Genomic DNA, 16,378 nt, shown 5'->3' on the forward strand with positions numbered 1-16,378 from the left:
CTTGATTTCTCATAAAGTCACTAGCTTCCATTTGCTCTATTCTAATTTTTAAGGAATATTTTCTTTAGTAATCTTTTGGACTTCCTCTTATATTTGTCCAGTTTTGCTCTTTAGGGTATTCTTTTCTTCATTGGCTTTTTGGACCTCTTTTGCCATTTGGATTAGGCTATTTTTTAAGGTGTTCTTTTCTTCAGTATTTTTTTGAGTTTCCTTTAGCAAGCTGTTAACTTGATTTTCATAATTTTCTTTTATCACTCTCATTTCTCTTCCCAGTTTTTCCTCTACTTCTCTTACTTGTTTGTCAGAATCCCTTTTGAGCTCTTCCAAGGCCTGGGACTAATTCATATTTTTCTTGGAAGTTTTGGATGTAGGAGCTTTGACTTTGTTGTCTTCTTCTCATTGTATGTTTTGATCTTCTTTGTCACCAAAGTAAGATAATATAGTCTGACTGTGTTTGTGCTGCTTGCTCATAATCCCAACCAATTACTTGAGTTTTAAACTCTTTGGTAAGGTAAGAGTCTGTTTCAGTGTGAAGAATGTACTGTCCCAAGCTTTGGGGGTTTGTACAGTGTTTTCAGAGATACTTCTAGGGACCTGAAAAGTGTCAGGTCTTCCAAGGTGCTATGATAAGGGGCGAGGTGTTTCCTCTCCACCGCCACAACAAGCTCCACCACGCCAGCGTTCCTCCTAGCCCCAGGACCGCCCCTCAGAACTGTGACCCAGATCCAAGTACCAGTAAAGCAAGAGATTCCTGCCTCAGCCCTGGCAAAGAGATCCTTGCAACCCCGCTCTGATCAGCCACTTGATTCCCCTTCAGTCTGTGGGCCGGAAGCTCAGAAGCCAGCCACTGCCCTCGGGGTGGCTGAGATTTAGCTTCTTTTCTCACCACAGTAACAGACTTTTCCCACTGACCTTCTAAGTTGTCTTTGGTGTTCATGGGTTGAGAAGTCTCCAATTACTTGAGTTTTAAACTCTTTGTTAAGGTAGGGGTCTGCTTCCTGTGTGGAGAATGTACTGTCTCAAGCTTCAGGGGTTTTGTGCAGCTGTTTTCAGAGATTCTTCTAGGGACTTGTAAATTTTCAGGTCTTGCAAGGTGGTATGATCAAGGGCGAGGTGTTTACTCCTTTTCTAGCCTGGGCTCTGGTCTATGAGTGACCACAAGTACTCTTTTCTGCCTTGAAACTGTGAGGAGGATTCCCTCTCTATTGCCACCACAAGCTCCACCACGCCAGCACTTCTCTTCACCTCAGGACCACCATCCAGAACTGCAATCCAGATCTAAGCACAGGCAAAGCTAGAGAATCCTGTCTCATTGCCAGCAAAGAGATCCCTGCAATCCCCCTTTGATCAGCTGCTTGATCCCACTCTCTGTGTGGGCCGGTACCTCCAGAAACAGCTGTTGCCCCGGGGCTGCGCCGAGACTGAGTCCTGACAAAACTCCTCTGTCTCCGTGGTCTGACAGACCTTTCCTACTGACCTTCAAAGTTGTCTTTGCTGTTTGTGGGTTGAGAAGTCTAGAATCTGTCACAACTCCTCTTGATTCAATCCCCTGAGGACTGTTCTAGGTTCACTGAGGCGTGGTCTCTGCCTGTGTGGCCCAGCCCGGCATAACAGACCTTTCCAATCAACTATCTAAGTTGTCTTGGGCTGGAAATTTGTTTCACTGTCTTTTTGAGGGTTCTGCTTCTCTAGAATTTGTTTAGAGCCATTTTTACAGGTATTTGGATGGGTTTGAGGGAGAGCTCAAGCAGGTTACTGCTTCTGCTCTCCCCCCACCCACCCTCCCTTTAGATTCCTTTTAAGGAATCTAAACATTTCTGAAGCTGGTAAAGACCAGAGGGCTTGAGTGAGTCTCCAACCCATGGCCAGATTTTAAGAATCTGAGCATTGGCTAGACTTTAAGAATCTCAGCACCTTAATGGAGGCCAGATGGACCTTATATACAGAAAGACTGTAGGAGGGATCTAGGAGTGGCCAAGTAGTTTGGGGTGACTGGAGGAGGGGTCTAGGGAGGACCTTGATAGGAGTAACTGGGAAGTAAAATAGGGTCTAGATAGGATCACGGGTGGGAAGTGGCAGGGAGCCTTTGGGAGGTATTAGACAACGGAAGGCTGGGCTAACTTAAGGGCAACAGAGATTTGGGAGATTGGGCATAGGCAGTAGTGAAAGGCCAGTTGATAGGATTATAGCCTTAGGGGAACACTAGAGGCTTCCTTGTTCAATAGGAGAGTTCAAGGAGAGTCCCATTGATGGATGAGACCCAAATACTTTTTTGAGGTCAGGGGAAAAGGTCTTGGCTTGGACCCTTACTCCATCATTTCTCCCTCAAATAAATGGGACCTAAATTCTTTTGGGGTAAGGAGCAAAGTTCTGGGCTTGGGCCTGTACCCCATCACCATGGCAGTTCTCTACAACCTTTAGTTGTTGAGTAAGTACATATCTGAATTGGTAGAAGAATTCTTTGTGCCAAGGAAATCAGATGTCTTATCTAAAAAACCCTAAAATTTTTATTTTGTACATACCTATGTAGGGGGGTAAGTGTCTTCTTTGTTTAGAATGCCAATTGAAGACAAAGACTATTGCAGTTAGGCTTTTGTATCCCTAGCATCTAGCTTACTTTCTGGCATATAAAGAAATACTTGTTGAACTGTTTTTCTCCCTCAGTTGTTTTGATCAATAGATGATTAATTGTATTTAATTTGACTTTAAACTAATGACTTTCATTTTGTTTTAACCAGGGTTATAGTGGTTTCTTGGCTCGCTAATAGAACAAACAAATGTAGAGTAAAGATGAAATATTTTCCAGAAATAACTGGAAGAGTTTAGAGAGAGGGTTATAATTTTTTAAACATTTATTTTTAGGGCTATTTTTTGCTTTTATGTCATTTAGATTTCCTTCCACATCCATTCCTCTTCTCAGAGAACCATCTATTATTACAAAGAATTTTTTAAATAAAGAATAAAAATCAAGAGAAAGAAGAAAAAATTAAGCAAAACTGATCATACATTAGAAAGAAATTGAATTATGTGCGATTTTCCATATCTACTGATCTTTACTCCTGCAAAATAGGGGACCGGGGAGGGAAGTAGTAAAGTCTTCTCATATCTTTTCGTTGAGTACAAGTTTCTTCATATTTTGCAACATTTAACTTCAGTTCTTTCATGGTTGTTGTACTTTCCATTTCCATTGTTAGTAGTCATTGTATATATTGTTCCTGGCTGTGTTTTCTTCACTATGACCGGTTTGTGTAAGTCTTCCCATGCTTCTATAAGCATTCTTTATATTTGTCTTTTTTTTTCCCCACAACACAGTAATAGTCCTTTGCATTTATGTACCATAATTTGTTCTCTAATCACTGAGTGTGTAGCTACTTGTTTCATTCTCAAATTGATAGGTATTTACTTTATTTCAAGATCTTTGCTACCACAGAAAGTGCTGATGCAGGTATAAATATTATGATTATACGGAAAGTTTAAAAAATTTTTTAGGGGGATCACTTACTTTTTGGGGGGAGTATATTAGTAGTGGAATCTCTGGGTCAAAGAGTATGAACATGGTGCTTCATTTTCTTAGTTCCAAATGGCTTTCTGGTATTGTGCCAATTCACAGTTCTACCAGCAATGCATTAGTGTAGCTTGCCTTCCACAACTCCTCTGACATTGGCAAATATGACAAAAGATGTAGAGTCAATGTGCTTGGGTTTGAAGAGAGATCTCAGGGTTGTTTTGATTTACATTTCTCTTCATACTAGTGATTTGGAGCATCATTTCATATGGTTGTTAATAGTTTACAATTGTATTTGTTTATATCCTTTTATCACTTCTTTACACTGAGAGAGACAGAGAGAGACTGAAGTTTAAAGAGCATACATGTTTAAATTTTAGACTACTTAGCTGTGAATAATGAAAGACTGAGCAATGTGGCTTATGCCGCCTGAAACAGTAAGGGGAAAAAAAGAATTGGTGAGGTTGAGAAATTAGGTCAGTTGGCTCAGTCAGGTATCACTGACCCAGGATAATTTGGTCTAATGTGATATTGGGGTGAATTGGGAAGGCAAGGCTTGCTTATGTGTGGGGTACAGCCACAGTTTAGTTGTATATGACTCAGAAAGTTCCTGTATTCAAGTACTAAGTAGAGCACATAAAATTTTGTCACTATAAGATTTTATAATTTTATTTTTGCATAAAGAATAGCTGGTGCAGAGACCTAAGAGCAGATTTATGTAACTTAGTCCATATTTTGCTAGTTTTTGTAACTGTTTGAAATGGGAATCTTCTTAATTTCAGCTTTCCCCCCTCACTTTGCAGACATTTCAACTTACGAATGAAGAGAGATACATCCCTTTTCACTGATGACTTTAAAGTAGTAATGTCAGATCAAGTACTTGATTATGATACCTCTCATATTTACACTGGACACATTTATGGTAAGTTTAACATTCTTTCTCCACCCTGCAGGGGTACTCGGCCCCCCCCCCCAAAAAAAAACTATCAGGTAAATGAATTTTTAAAATCATTTAGAGGGACAAAAATATTTCTGCAAATGTGAACAAAAGTATCAGAAAAGGTGATATAAATTCTCTAGAGATTTAAATTGTATGTGAATGTTATCGTCTTTTTAGACACATATATTCCTATTCTATTTTTTATGAAATCACTGTTTTAATGTTCTAATTAGTCTGTAAAGTTTATTTCAGCCCTATACTTTTTAGTTTTAGATGACTTGCAATAGAAGGCTAGGAAACTTATTTTCTTTCTCTTATTTCATTGAACTAGTGGGTCTCTAAATTTTGTAGTCTAGAATTGGCAGTCAGATCTTTTAAAAAAGATTCAGTAGCATCTCACATATCTAGAGTTCATATCTATTACATAGTTAAAAATCCAGAAATAGGTCAAAACAAAAATTCTTTGATCAACCAAAAAAGATGCTGCAAAGGCTGTATAATATTGTCTCTAGACCTTATGCGTAGTTGAGACTCTAAGAATATAATTATTGACAGAATCAATTTTGGCAAAAATTGACATCGAATAAACTTATTAAAGATTGGAGTGGAGTAGAGGTGGAATGCTTCAAGAGCCAGGCAAACTTTAACAGCAATAATTGATTGCTAAACATTCACTTTTGGGTCTTATGTACCCTAATTGTCCTGTGGACGTGAGGGTGTTGTTTTATGTTATAATAACAAAGGTCCATAATGATGACCCAGAGTCATTAAAATAGTTAATGTTTTGTATTCTCTGTCTAGGCTAGGAGAAATTTCAATAGATTTTCAAGAGATTTTAAATTCAAAATGGTTGAACTTTTTTTTCTTTTTTCTTACCTTTTATGTTTAAAATGTTGCATTATTATTATTATTACTGTTATTATTTTCTAATTTTTTTGAAAATTCACTTGTATGGAATGTGCTTCTCTGATTATTGGCTGACACTGCCAGAAAAATGAGTTTGTTACTTTATTTACGTTTTCTGACAAACAGCAGAACTATTTACTAAATTGAATGTCTGTTATATTCTTTAAGCAACTTTATAGTTTTGTCTAGGTAGATCTGTGCCATAACAGTCCTCCTATGCCTCATTGTGGTGTGGAGATGGCCCTGGGTTCTTGAAGGATATGCCAGTGGAGCTTAAACTCTAGCAGGTTATGACCAAATGGAATAGCTTTGAGTATAGGCTGTCTGAGGATCAGCTTAGTGAAGTATCCAAGACTCATCCATCACCAGTAGGTTGAGCACAAGGTGATTTAAGGTTTTTTTTGGGCCACAGCAATTCATGAAACAGAAGAAAATACAAAAATGGTCTTCAGTCTCTGTGCAGCTTCCTCCTTCTGTTTCTGAAGTCACCATGATAGTGTCAGAAAAGACAAGATTCCTCTATAAGTATTAACTTAAGTGTTTATACTTATAACATTGGTCATTCAGTCAATTGATAAGAATTTGTTAAGTACCTACTAGGTGCTGGGGATTAAGAGAAAAGCAAAATATCTTCTTTCCTCTAAAAACATATTCTAATGGGGTAGATAATATACACATTTATAGGTATGTACAGAGCTGTTCCATAAATTAACTTTGAGAGAAAAGTCTAACAACTGGGTGGAGTGGTATTAAAAGTAAAACTGTGGAGAAGGTAGTACTTGAGCAGAGTCTTGAAGAAAATCAGGAATTCTAGGAGGTGGAAGGGAGGAGAGAATACTTTGTAAGCACTGAGGACAGTGCTGTCAGAAATGGAAGATAAAGTGTTGCATGTTGGAAATGGCAAGACAGAAATTTTGGGGACTATAGATGATTGCACTGAAGGTATGTAATATGTAGTAAGGTTAGAAAATAGTTTAGAGACAGTCTGTGAAGGACTTGAAATGCCAAAGAACAGAGTTTACGTTTTATCCTTGAGGTAATAAGGAGCCACTATGGCTGATTATAAAGATTGGGGAAATCATCTGAATTGAGATATAATTAAACCCTTGGCAGTTGATAAGGTCACCAAATGAGAAACTGTAGAGAAAAAAAGAGAAGAGAGTCCATGATGGAGCGATGGAGATTGAGAGTAGTCAGGAGGAGAGACTGAGTGTCTAAAAAACCCTCAGAGGGAATAGCAATGAGGAGACAGTGGTCAGCAATGACTAGTGCCATACATAGGTCAAAAAGGATGATATTTTAGAAAAGATTTTGCAATTAAGAAATCATTGGTAACTTTGGAAAGAAGTTTCATTTGATGATAAAGTCAGAAGCTAGTTTGCAGAGGTTTTACAAAAATGAAAGAAAGACATTTAAGAAATAGAGACATAGGATAATAGCTTAAAAAGATGATAGAGTCTGGTGAGAGTTTTAAAGAATCAGAGTCTAGTGTGAGTTTTAAAGAGTTGAGATGTGTATGAGTTTGTAGGCTAGCAGAGATGGAACCAGTAATTAATGGGGATGTAAGATAAATGAGAAAGGGGATATTATTAGGGCCATTTGCCTGAAGGTATATAGAAAATGGTGTCCACGATACATGTTGAAGGGATGGCAAAGAGAAGAGGCACCTCATTATTAAACTTTTGTTAAAGATGAGATGAGAAGAAAAGGGAGCTCAGGAGCTCCTTTATTAGTCAGATAAAGAGAGAGTCTCAGCTAAGTTGAGGGAGAGGATAGAGAGCTATGGGAAGTTTGAGAGAGAGAAAATCTTTTGTTGGGAGTAGGATAGGTAATCAGGCAAAAGTAAAAGTATTGTGTAAAAAAAAGTGTTGTGTAAAAAAGTAAAAGTATACTGTGAAAATGTACTTGAGATTAGATAATGTAAACTTTCATGAGTATAACAGAATTAAATAAGATATTGGAGAGTAGAGTAGAACTGGTTAACTTAAAGGGCTTGTCAGGTTTGGCAAGAGAGTATATGGTATAGCAAGAGAACAAGCAAGAAGTTAGAGTGAGAATGAAGAAGTTTAGGAGAAGTAAGGTATTGAGATAGCGAATAAGAGATTTTGAGTCATATAAAGGCATTTCAGAATTCTTGATCATGGAAGTGGAAGTGGGCCACAGTAAGATCAAGGGGATTGGAGGAAATAGGTTTTGAGAATTGAGTAGTGTGAGGAACTAGAAGTTTAGTCATTGAAAGAAGATTTACATTAGTCAACATACTGTTGGAATAACTGAACTTCACTATAATTGACATACTTCCCACAAGTGAAAGATATACCTGGAAATAGAGGTGACTTGCCATATGATGAACATGAGAGACAAATTGATAGTTTTAGTTGTACTTTGAATATCTCCTTAGATATTTTATGTAAGGGTTGGTAGAGCCATGATGGTAGAGTTGAGAAGCACTCAGCTGAGCTCTCCCAACTTTCCCTTCCAAACAACTTTAAAATAATATCTCAAATTGAATTATGGAGCAGCAGAGCCAACAAAAGGTTAGGGTGAGACATTCTTTTAGCCTGAGACAAATTAGAAGGTCAGAAGGAAAGATCTGTGACACGGAGGTGGGGGTTATAGACTGTCCTGGAGCCCATGTGGTTGCAACCCCAGTGATGGGACCGGGCAGTAATGACAAACAGCAGCAGCTTTGGGAGCTCTCAATCCAGAAGATGGTAAGGGGCTCTGACAGCCTGCCAGAAAGAGATTACAGGGGAACACTGTGCTGCACTGAATGTAGGACTAGATGCTCTTTGGCGAGTCCATTGCCCATACCCACTTCTAGGTCACAGTTCAAGGGCAGAGAGGAGCATTTTTAGTCAGAAGGGAGCAGGGGCTTGAGGAACAGTATCACTTCCAGTCCCAAGGGAGCATGGACCCAGAGAAGTAGTATGGATTGCAATCCCAAGGGGTCAGAGGCCTTTCCTGGGTAAGGACCAGAGTGCGGACCAGAAGAGCCATGACCACACCTCTCCTTAGATCATACCACCTTAGAAGCACCAAAAGCTTCCAGATTGCCAGAACTTGTTCTGAAAACAGTAGTGAGAAAAAAATGTGAAGCTTGGGACAGACACTCCCCCCCACCCCCACCCCCCACTCCAGGAATATAGTCCAACTTTAATTTAAAGGTCAAAGCCAAGAAATAGGCTGGAAAATGAGCAAACCGCAAAAATCAAAAACAAAACAAAACAATTTGGCCATAAAAAACTACTGTGGTGATAAGGAAGATCAAGATGCAAATTCAGAAAACAATGATGTCAAAACAACTACAAACCAACCTTAAAAGGAGGAAAATGTGAATTGGACACAAGCCCAACAAAAATGCCTGGAAAGAGCTAAAAAATATTTTTCCAAATCAAGAGTGGTAGAGAAAAAGTTGGGTAAAGAAATAAGAATGAGGGAAGAAAATTATGGAAAGACAGTTAATCCTAGATTGGGGGTGGAGCCAAGATGGTGGAGAAAAAATAGGGACTCACCTGTGCTCTTTCAAATTCTTCTCTAACCAACTTTAAATAATACCTCAAAACAAATTCTGGAGTGGCAGAACCCACAAAAGAATGGAGTGAAACCGTGTTCTAGCCCAAGACAACTTAGAAGGTCAGCAGGAAAGGTCTATTGCACCAGGGTGAGAGTGGAGTGCAGTTCAGTGCAACCTGCACCAGCACAGGCTATGCCCCAGCAAACTAGTAGCAGGCCTTTGGGGCAACTGAAGCAGTTGTGGCAGTGGCAGCTTCCAGACTTAGCCCACAGTCAATAAGGCGGTTGGACAGCTGGTCAGAAGGAGATTACAGGAGTGTCTTTGCTGGCACTAGGGGCAGTTCCCATACTGGGATCTGCTGTCCTGGGTGGCTGTTCCAGGTTAAGGAGGAGTACCAGCACACTAGAGCTTGTAGGTGCATGGGAGCTGGGACCCTGGTCACAGTTCCAGAGTAGAAAAAGAGTGCTTGTGGTTGCTCACAGACCAGAGCACAGGCCAGGAGAGTAGTAAATACACCTGTCCTTAGATCATACCACCTTGGTAGTGCTGACCTCATTGTTGTGTGCCTGTGAAACCTGGACAGTATGTAAGTGCAATGCCAGGAAACTGAATTGCTTCTATTTGAGTTGTCTTAGGAAGATTCTGATGATCACCGGGCAGGATAAGATACCAGACACTGAGGTCCTTTCTTGAACTAAGTTGCCAAGCACTCAAACTCTACTTCAGAGAGCACAATTCTGATGGGCTGGCCACGTTGTTCGAATGCAAAATGTACACTTTCCAAAAAGATTATTTTATGGAGTACTCATACAGGGCAGGCGTTCACATGGTCATCAGAAGAAGTGATACAAGGACACTCTCAAAGGGCTCTCTTAAGAACTTTGGAATTGATTGTGTGGCATGAGAGACACTGGCACAGGACTGCTCAGCATGGTGTGCCCTCATCAGAGAAGGTGCTGTGCTCTGTGAGCAAAGTAGAATTGAGATAGCTCAAGAGAAACACAAGATATGCAGACTTAGAGAATCCAACTTAAAGGTTCAAAAGGACTATTTGTTCCTGACCTGTGGTAGAACGTTCAGAGCTCACATTGGACTGATCAGCTACAGTTGTACACACTAAAACTTGACTCTGGCATAGTGATGTCATTTTGATCCTCTTTGAAAACAAAGGATAATAGCCACCTCGGAAGAACTGAAAACTTACAGGTCTCCAGAATTAGCTCTGAAAACAATTGCACAAAAACCTGAAGCTTGGGACAGTTCCCTCTCTACCCCAAAAGCAGAGCTCCACTGTAGCATATGGTTGAAAGTCAAGAAATAGGCTAGAAAAATGAGCAGACAACATTTTGTTAAGTCACAACTGTTACATCTAAAACCTCAAAGAAAAATGTGAATTGGGCCCCCACCCCCACCCCCCAGTCCAGGAGTAGCTCAAAAAGGCTTACAAGAATCAACTAAGAGATGTAGAGGAAAAATTGGGAAAAGAAATGACAGTGATACAAGAAAATCATGAAAAGAGTCAATAGCTAAGTAAAGGAGGCACAACAATGTGTTGATGTCTCAGTTTTCCCACATCTCCTCCAACATTTGCCTTCTCATATCACATTTGACTCAGTTCTCTCTATATTTAAGAAATAAGATTTTTATCAGAGAAACTTGCTATAAAATTTATTTTCACAGTTATGATTATTTTGTATTTCCCTCCATTCTCTCCCTTCCCCCCACTGTTTATCCTACTCTCTCTTCTTTCACTCTGTCTGTCCTCAAAAATGTTTTGTTTCTAAAGCAACTCTGAGGTACCACCCCACGCCTTTCAGATTGGCTAATATGACAGAAAAGGAAAAGGAGATGTGGGAAAATTGAGACGCTGATGCACTGTTGGTGAAGTGTTATGCTGATTCAGCCACTCTGTAGAGAAATTTGGAACTATGTCCAAAGGGCTATAAAACTATGCTATCTTTGACCCACCACTACTACCATATCCTAAAGACACAAAGGAAAAAGAAAGGTACCTTTACGTACACAATATTTATAGCAGCTCTTTTAGTGTGGGCAAAGAATTGGAAATTGAGGGGATGCCCATCAATTGGGGAATGGCTGAACAATTTGTGGCATATGATTGTGATGGAATATTATTGTGCTATAAGAAATGATGATCAGGATGTTCAGAAAAACCTGGAAAAATTTACATGAATGGATGCAAAGTGAAATAAGCAGAACCAGGAGGACATTGTACGTGCAATATTGCATGATGATCAACTATGAATGATTTAACTATTGTCAGCAATATAATAATCTAAGATGGTTCCAAAGGACCTATGATGAAAAATGCTATCCATCTCCAGAGAAAGAAATGGAGTCTGAATGCAGATTGAATCATACTTTTAACTTTCTTTATTTTGTCTGTGTTTTCTTTCACAATATGAGTAATGTGGAAATATGTTTTACATGACTCCATATGTATAACCTATGTCAAATTGCTTCCCTCTTCAATGGGGGGGGAGAAGAAAGGGTGGGAGAGAATTTGGAACTCAAAATTTTATAAAAACCAGTGTTTAAAATTGTTTTTACATATAGTGGGGGAAATATATTAAATTAAAAAAGACAGCTTAGTAAAAGAGGCATAAAAAATACTGAAGAATATAGTACCTTAAAAACAGAATTGACCAAATGGTAAAAGAGGTACCAAACTTTACTGATGAAAGTAACTCCTTTAAAAAACAGAATTGGCCAGATGGAAAAAGAAGTACAAAAGGTCACTGAAGAAAATAATTCCTTAAAAAAATAAAATTGGGCAAGTGGAAACTAATGACTCCACAAGACACCTAAAAACAGTGGTTGTTGTCCTTCATTCTCGAAGAGGACCAAAATGACATCACTATGTTGGAGGCAAGATACAGTGTATGTGACTATGGCTGATCAGGCCAATATGAACTTGGCACAAATTAGGCACAAACAGTCCATATGAACCTAAAACCTAGTTCATATGAACCAACAAATAATAAAATAAAGTCAAAAGAAGAAAAAAAAGAAGAAAACATGAAATATATCATCGGAAAAACAAGTGACCTAGAATTTTGATTTGAATTAGTGGACTATCTGAAACTTGTGGTCAAAGAAAGAGCCTGGACGTCATATTTCGAGAAATTATTAAGAAAAACTGCTTTTGATATCCTAGAACCAGAGGGTAAAATAGAAATCGAAAGAATCCATAAATCTAAAGTGGTGAAATAAAAATGAAATGAAAACTCTCAAAAATATCTTGGCCAAATTCCAGAACCAAATTCCAAAGAGAAAATACTTCAAGCAGACAGAAACCATTCAAATATTGTGGAGCCACAGTCAGGATCACATAAGATTTAGCAGTTAGATTGTTAAAGGAATAGAGAGTTTGGAATATGATATACCAGAAGGCAAAAGAGCTAGGATTATGACCAGGAATAACCTACTCAGCAAAACTGAGTATAATACTTCAAGGGAAAAAAATGGATATTTAATGAAAAAGGAGACTTTCATGCATTCTTGATGAAAAGACCAAAGCTGAACATAGAAAATTTGGCTTTCAAATATAAGACTCAAGGGGCAGCTAGGTGGTGCAGTGAATAGAACACTGGCCCTGAAGTCAGGAGGACCTGAGTTCAAATCCGGTCTCAGACCAAACACTTCACATTTATTGGCTGTGTGACCCTGAGCAAGTCACTTAACCCCAATTGCCTTAAAAAAAAAAACAAAAAACCTTCAAATACAAGACTCGAGAGAAACATAAAAAGATTTCAAATATATAATCCATATCACATTGCTTGCTTTAAGGAGTAAGAGAGAGGCGGGACAAAGGGAGAGAATTTGAACCTCAGGTTTAATGAATTTTTTTTACATGTAATTGGGAAATATTTAACAAGAAATAAAATAGATTTTTTTAAAAAAAGAACCAGAGGAAGGCTCTATCATTTTGAATGGATTTGTTATGGAAAATTTACAGAAAGTAAGGAATCATACTGAATGGGTTTCTATTTGTACAGGTGTAGGGTATGCTAACACCAGTGAGGTTACAGATCTATATAAATAAGGTCTGTGCCTCCAGAAAGGAAATTTTGTTCTTTTAATTGAATCCTGAACCTGGAATTGTAAATACCTATTTTATCTTTTAAGTTGGTATACTAATAGTTTAGTATCTTTTTCCTCCAAAGATTTCATCTAGAGAGAAAAACTATACTCACCTAACACAATCTGGTTGTTGTTAAGGGAAAAAAAATTATAATAACTGTGTCACTTTTAGATGAAAATATATTGTACAAAATACTAATGTATTTTCCTTCAGCTTTTATCCTGTTCTTCATATGTTCAGAGTCCATTTAGAGTATTGGTTTTAGAAATTGTGGAAGTCCTATAGAGACAGCATTGTTCAATGGATACAAATAGAGTGTTGGATTTATCATCAGGAATATTTGAGTGTGAATTCTGCCTTTCAGATGTTGCAGCTCATCTGTAGGATGGAATTAGTATCACTTAACTCACAGGGCTTTTGTGAGGATCAAAGGAGATAATGTGTGTAAGAACTTTTTTTTTTAATTAGAAAAATTTAAAGATAAGTTTATAAATTAAAATAGAAAAACATTTTTTATTTAAAAAGTTTTTAAACTCTCATGTGAACAGAAAACTTCCATATTTTCTTCCATATCTTAGATGTTGAATGTTCATTGAACTAAATTATCTCATTTATACAGTTGGAAAATATTCTTTCTAATACGTAGTTTCAGAATTCTAAAGTTTTTTATCTTAATTTTATACATCGTTATTCCTAATACTTAAGAATTGCTTATGGCACGGAGCCTTGGTGTATTGTTATCAAAGCATTTCTTAAGTACATATGAACAAAAGAAAGCAAGTAATAGCCAAATTCAATCCAAAAATTCTTGAGTGGGAGTAGAGAAAGGCCTCTCTTAGGAAAAATATAGCATTTTGTATTCTTTCAGCTATTAGATTTTGGGGTTTGAACTTTGTTGTTATAACTCTTATCAATCCGTATGTTCTCCTACATTAAAGCATACATGCTACTCATAATTTAAATTTCCTTTGCTATCCTCTTTTTTTTTAAATTTGTTTTATGGGGGGGCAGTTAGGCAATTGAGGTTAAGTGACTTACCCAAGGTCACACAGCTAGTAAGTGTCAAGTGTTTGGTGTGAGGCCGGATTTGAACTCGGGTCCTCCTGACTTCAGGGCCAGTGCTCATGCTCTCCTCTTTATTGTCATTAATAAAGTAAGTTCTTGATACCTGAATGAAAGCAGGAGGCAAGAAATGGGCAAACTGAACAGTACATTGATATCAGAATGGGCAGAAGGCCTCTGTAGCAATGGGTGGATCCTTTTTGGAGGATTTGTGCAAGAACATGGATAATTGAATAGGATGCAGTTTAGAAGGATTGCAATCTGAGTTATTGGAAATTGTATTGGTGAAATCGTAGTTCTTTAAAATTATTAAATAAAATATGAAATGATATGTACCATAAATTTTGTTTTACAATATGTATTGTCAGTTAACATACCAAGAATTATACTGTGATGATTTGTTTTTGTGTAAATTTAAAAAGGAATTTTTAAAGAAAACTATCTTGATGTGAGAATAGTTTACTATGGTTTTTCTTTAATAGGTGAAGAAGGAACCTTAAGTCATGGGTCAGTTATTGATGGAAGATTTGAAGGATTCATTCAGACTCGTGGTGGCACATTTTATGTTGAACCAGCAGAGAGATATATTAAGGATCGAACTCTGCCATTTCATTCTGTCATTTATCATGAAGATGATATCAGTAAGTGCTTTCATACTATCAACTAACCCTGAGAAGAAATATTTTTCCAGAATATAAAAAACTGGGCCATAGTTACGGAGATATTTTAGGCAAATCTAGTGTAAGCTCTTTTTTCTTTCTAAAGCTGTTTATTAATTAAACTAGAAAGTAGTCATTTTGAAGTCCATTCTATATAATGAGACTTTTTTATGTCGGTTTCTACTACACATAGTTTGCTAATTTGGCTATAAGAAATACTCTTTGAGCTAAGAAATCTTGTATTATGGATTAGTTTTTTACAAGTTTACATCAGTTTAGCAGTCAGTCATTTTAATGATAATGTGTTGTTTTATACGTTTGCTGTACTGATAGATCACTATTACCATTTTCATAAACAGAACATAGCATATGTAACTGTTCTTTGCACATGTCAAATATTTATTGAGTAGAAATAAATTCTTTTTTTTTTAAAGCATAATTTTAAAGATTTCCTCTATCTAATCTGAAATTCCTCTGAACTCTTACAATACTCTATGATTTGAAAGATCTGGGTTTGAATCCTAACTCTGGCTCTTAATATTTTTGTGATGTTGGGCAAATTACTTAATCTCTCTGGGCCTCAGTTTCTTCCTCATTTATAAAATGAGGGGATTGAATTAGAAGGCCTCTGAGATCACTTCTAGCTCTAAATCTGCAATCTCTTATTGCACTCTCAGTGCAGAATTTATGTTAGGCATATTTTTGTGCATATCTTATTTCTTCTCCTAGATTTTATATGAACAAAGAAAACATGACTTACTAATCTTTTTACCTACCACATTGTGGAGCACAGTGTCCTTGTATGAGTAACTGTTTGTTGAATTAGTCTTTTAAAATAAATATTAGTCATTTTTGTAATTTCCAAATTCTGCCAGTATTTATTTTAGCATCTTGAAATAATGTTGTGCTCCCTATTTGATGAAGCTCCAAATAATAATGACCTGACAAAGTATTTAACCTAGTACACATTTAAATGTTCAGTTGGAAAAGAAAAGAATTTCCCCCTATTTTTCAATATTTGTATCCTAAGTTAGTAGCCTTCAATAAAAATATTCAAACAAAATAAAGACATAAAATACAATTTTTTGAATTTTGTTTAAAAATATATTTTTAGCTGTATATTTTAACTTCTGAATTCCCTTCCAGTCTCTTTAAAATCTTGTTTATATTTTTTATGATTTTGGATTTTTAAAGCGTAATCATCAGTATATACTAATTGTTTCTTTGGCGTAATCTCATTTTCAACCAGTTAATGAATAAACAGTAATTAGGCTCCTACTGGGTACTGTGTTAAGAGCTGTATTTCTTGGTATTTTTGATATTTTATATTTCTTAATGTAAAGTCCCCTTCTTCAGTCTATCACCAAGCATTTATTACATGCCTGCTATTTGCCAGGCACTTTGCTAGGTACTTTGGGTGCAAATACAGTGAATGAAATCTGCGGTCAAGGGATTTATGTTGTAGCAGCGTTACAAGGTAGTTAGGGAGAGAGGGCTCTAGCAGTCGGAGAGTCAGGAAAGCTTTGTGCAGAAAGTGGTGTTTGAGCAGCATCTTGAGAGGGATTCTCTGAGGCCAGAGATTGTGAGGGACTGTCTGATGTTGGCAGCTACCAGGTTGAGCGCTGTGGCAAGGGTAGGGTAAGATCTGGGTATTTTGGAAGTCGAGGCAGGGACTGTGGTAGGC

General features: G+C 37.3%; 1 protein-coding gene across 1 annotated transcript in view; it reads left to right on the forward strand.

Moving 5' to 3' along the window:
* ADAM10 (ADAM metallopeptidase domain 10) overlaps positions 1-16,378 on the forward strand; it is a 157,205-nt gene that overhangs the window by 71,586 nt on the left and 69,241 nt on the right. The window contains exons 3-4 of the mRNA XM_027851769.1: positions 4,309-4,427; positions 14,518-14,676. Of these exons, the coding sequence (XP_027707570.1) occupies positions 4,309-4,427; positions 14,518-14,676 (278 nt within the window). The remainder of the gene's footprint in view (positions 1-4,308; positions 4,428-14,517; positions 14,677-16,378) is intronic.

The sequence above is a fragment of the Vombatus ursinus genome, unplaced genomic scaffold (genome assembly GCF_900497805.2).
Source record: "Vombatus ursinus unplaced genomic scaffold, bare-nosed wombat genome assembly UNPS02009205.1, whole genome shotgun sequence".
Lineage (NCBI taxonomy): Eukaryota > Metazoa > Chordata > Mammalia > Diprotodontia > Vombatidae > Vombatus > Vombatus ursinus.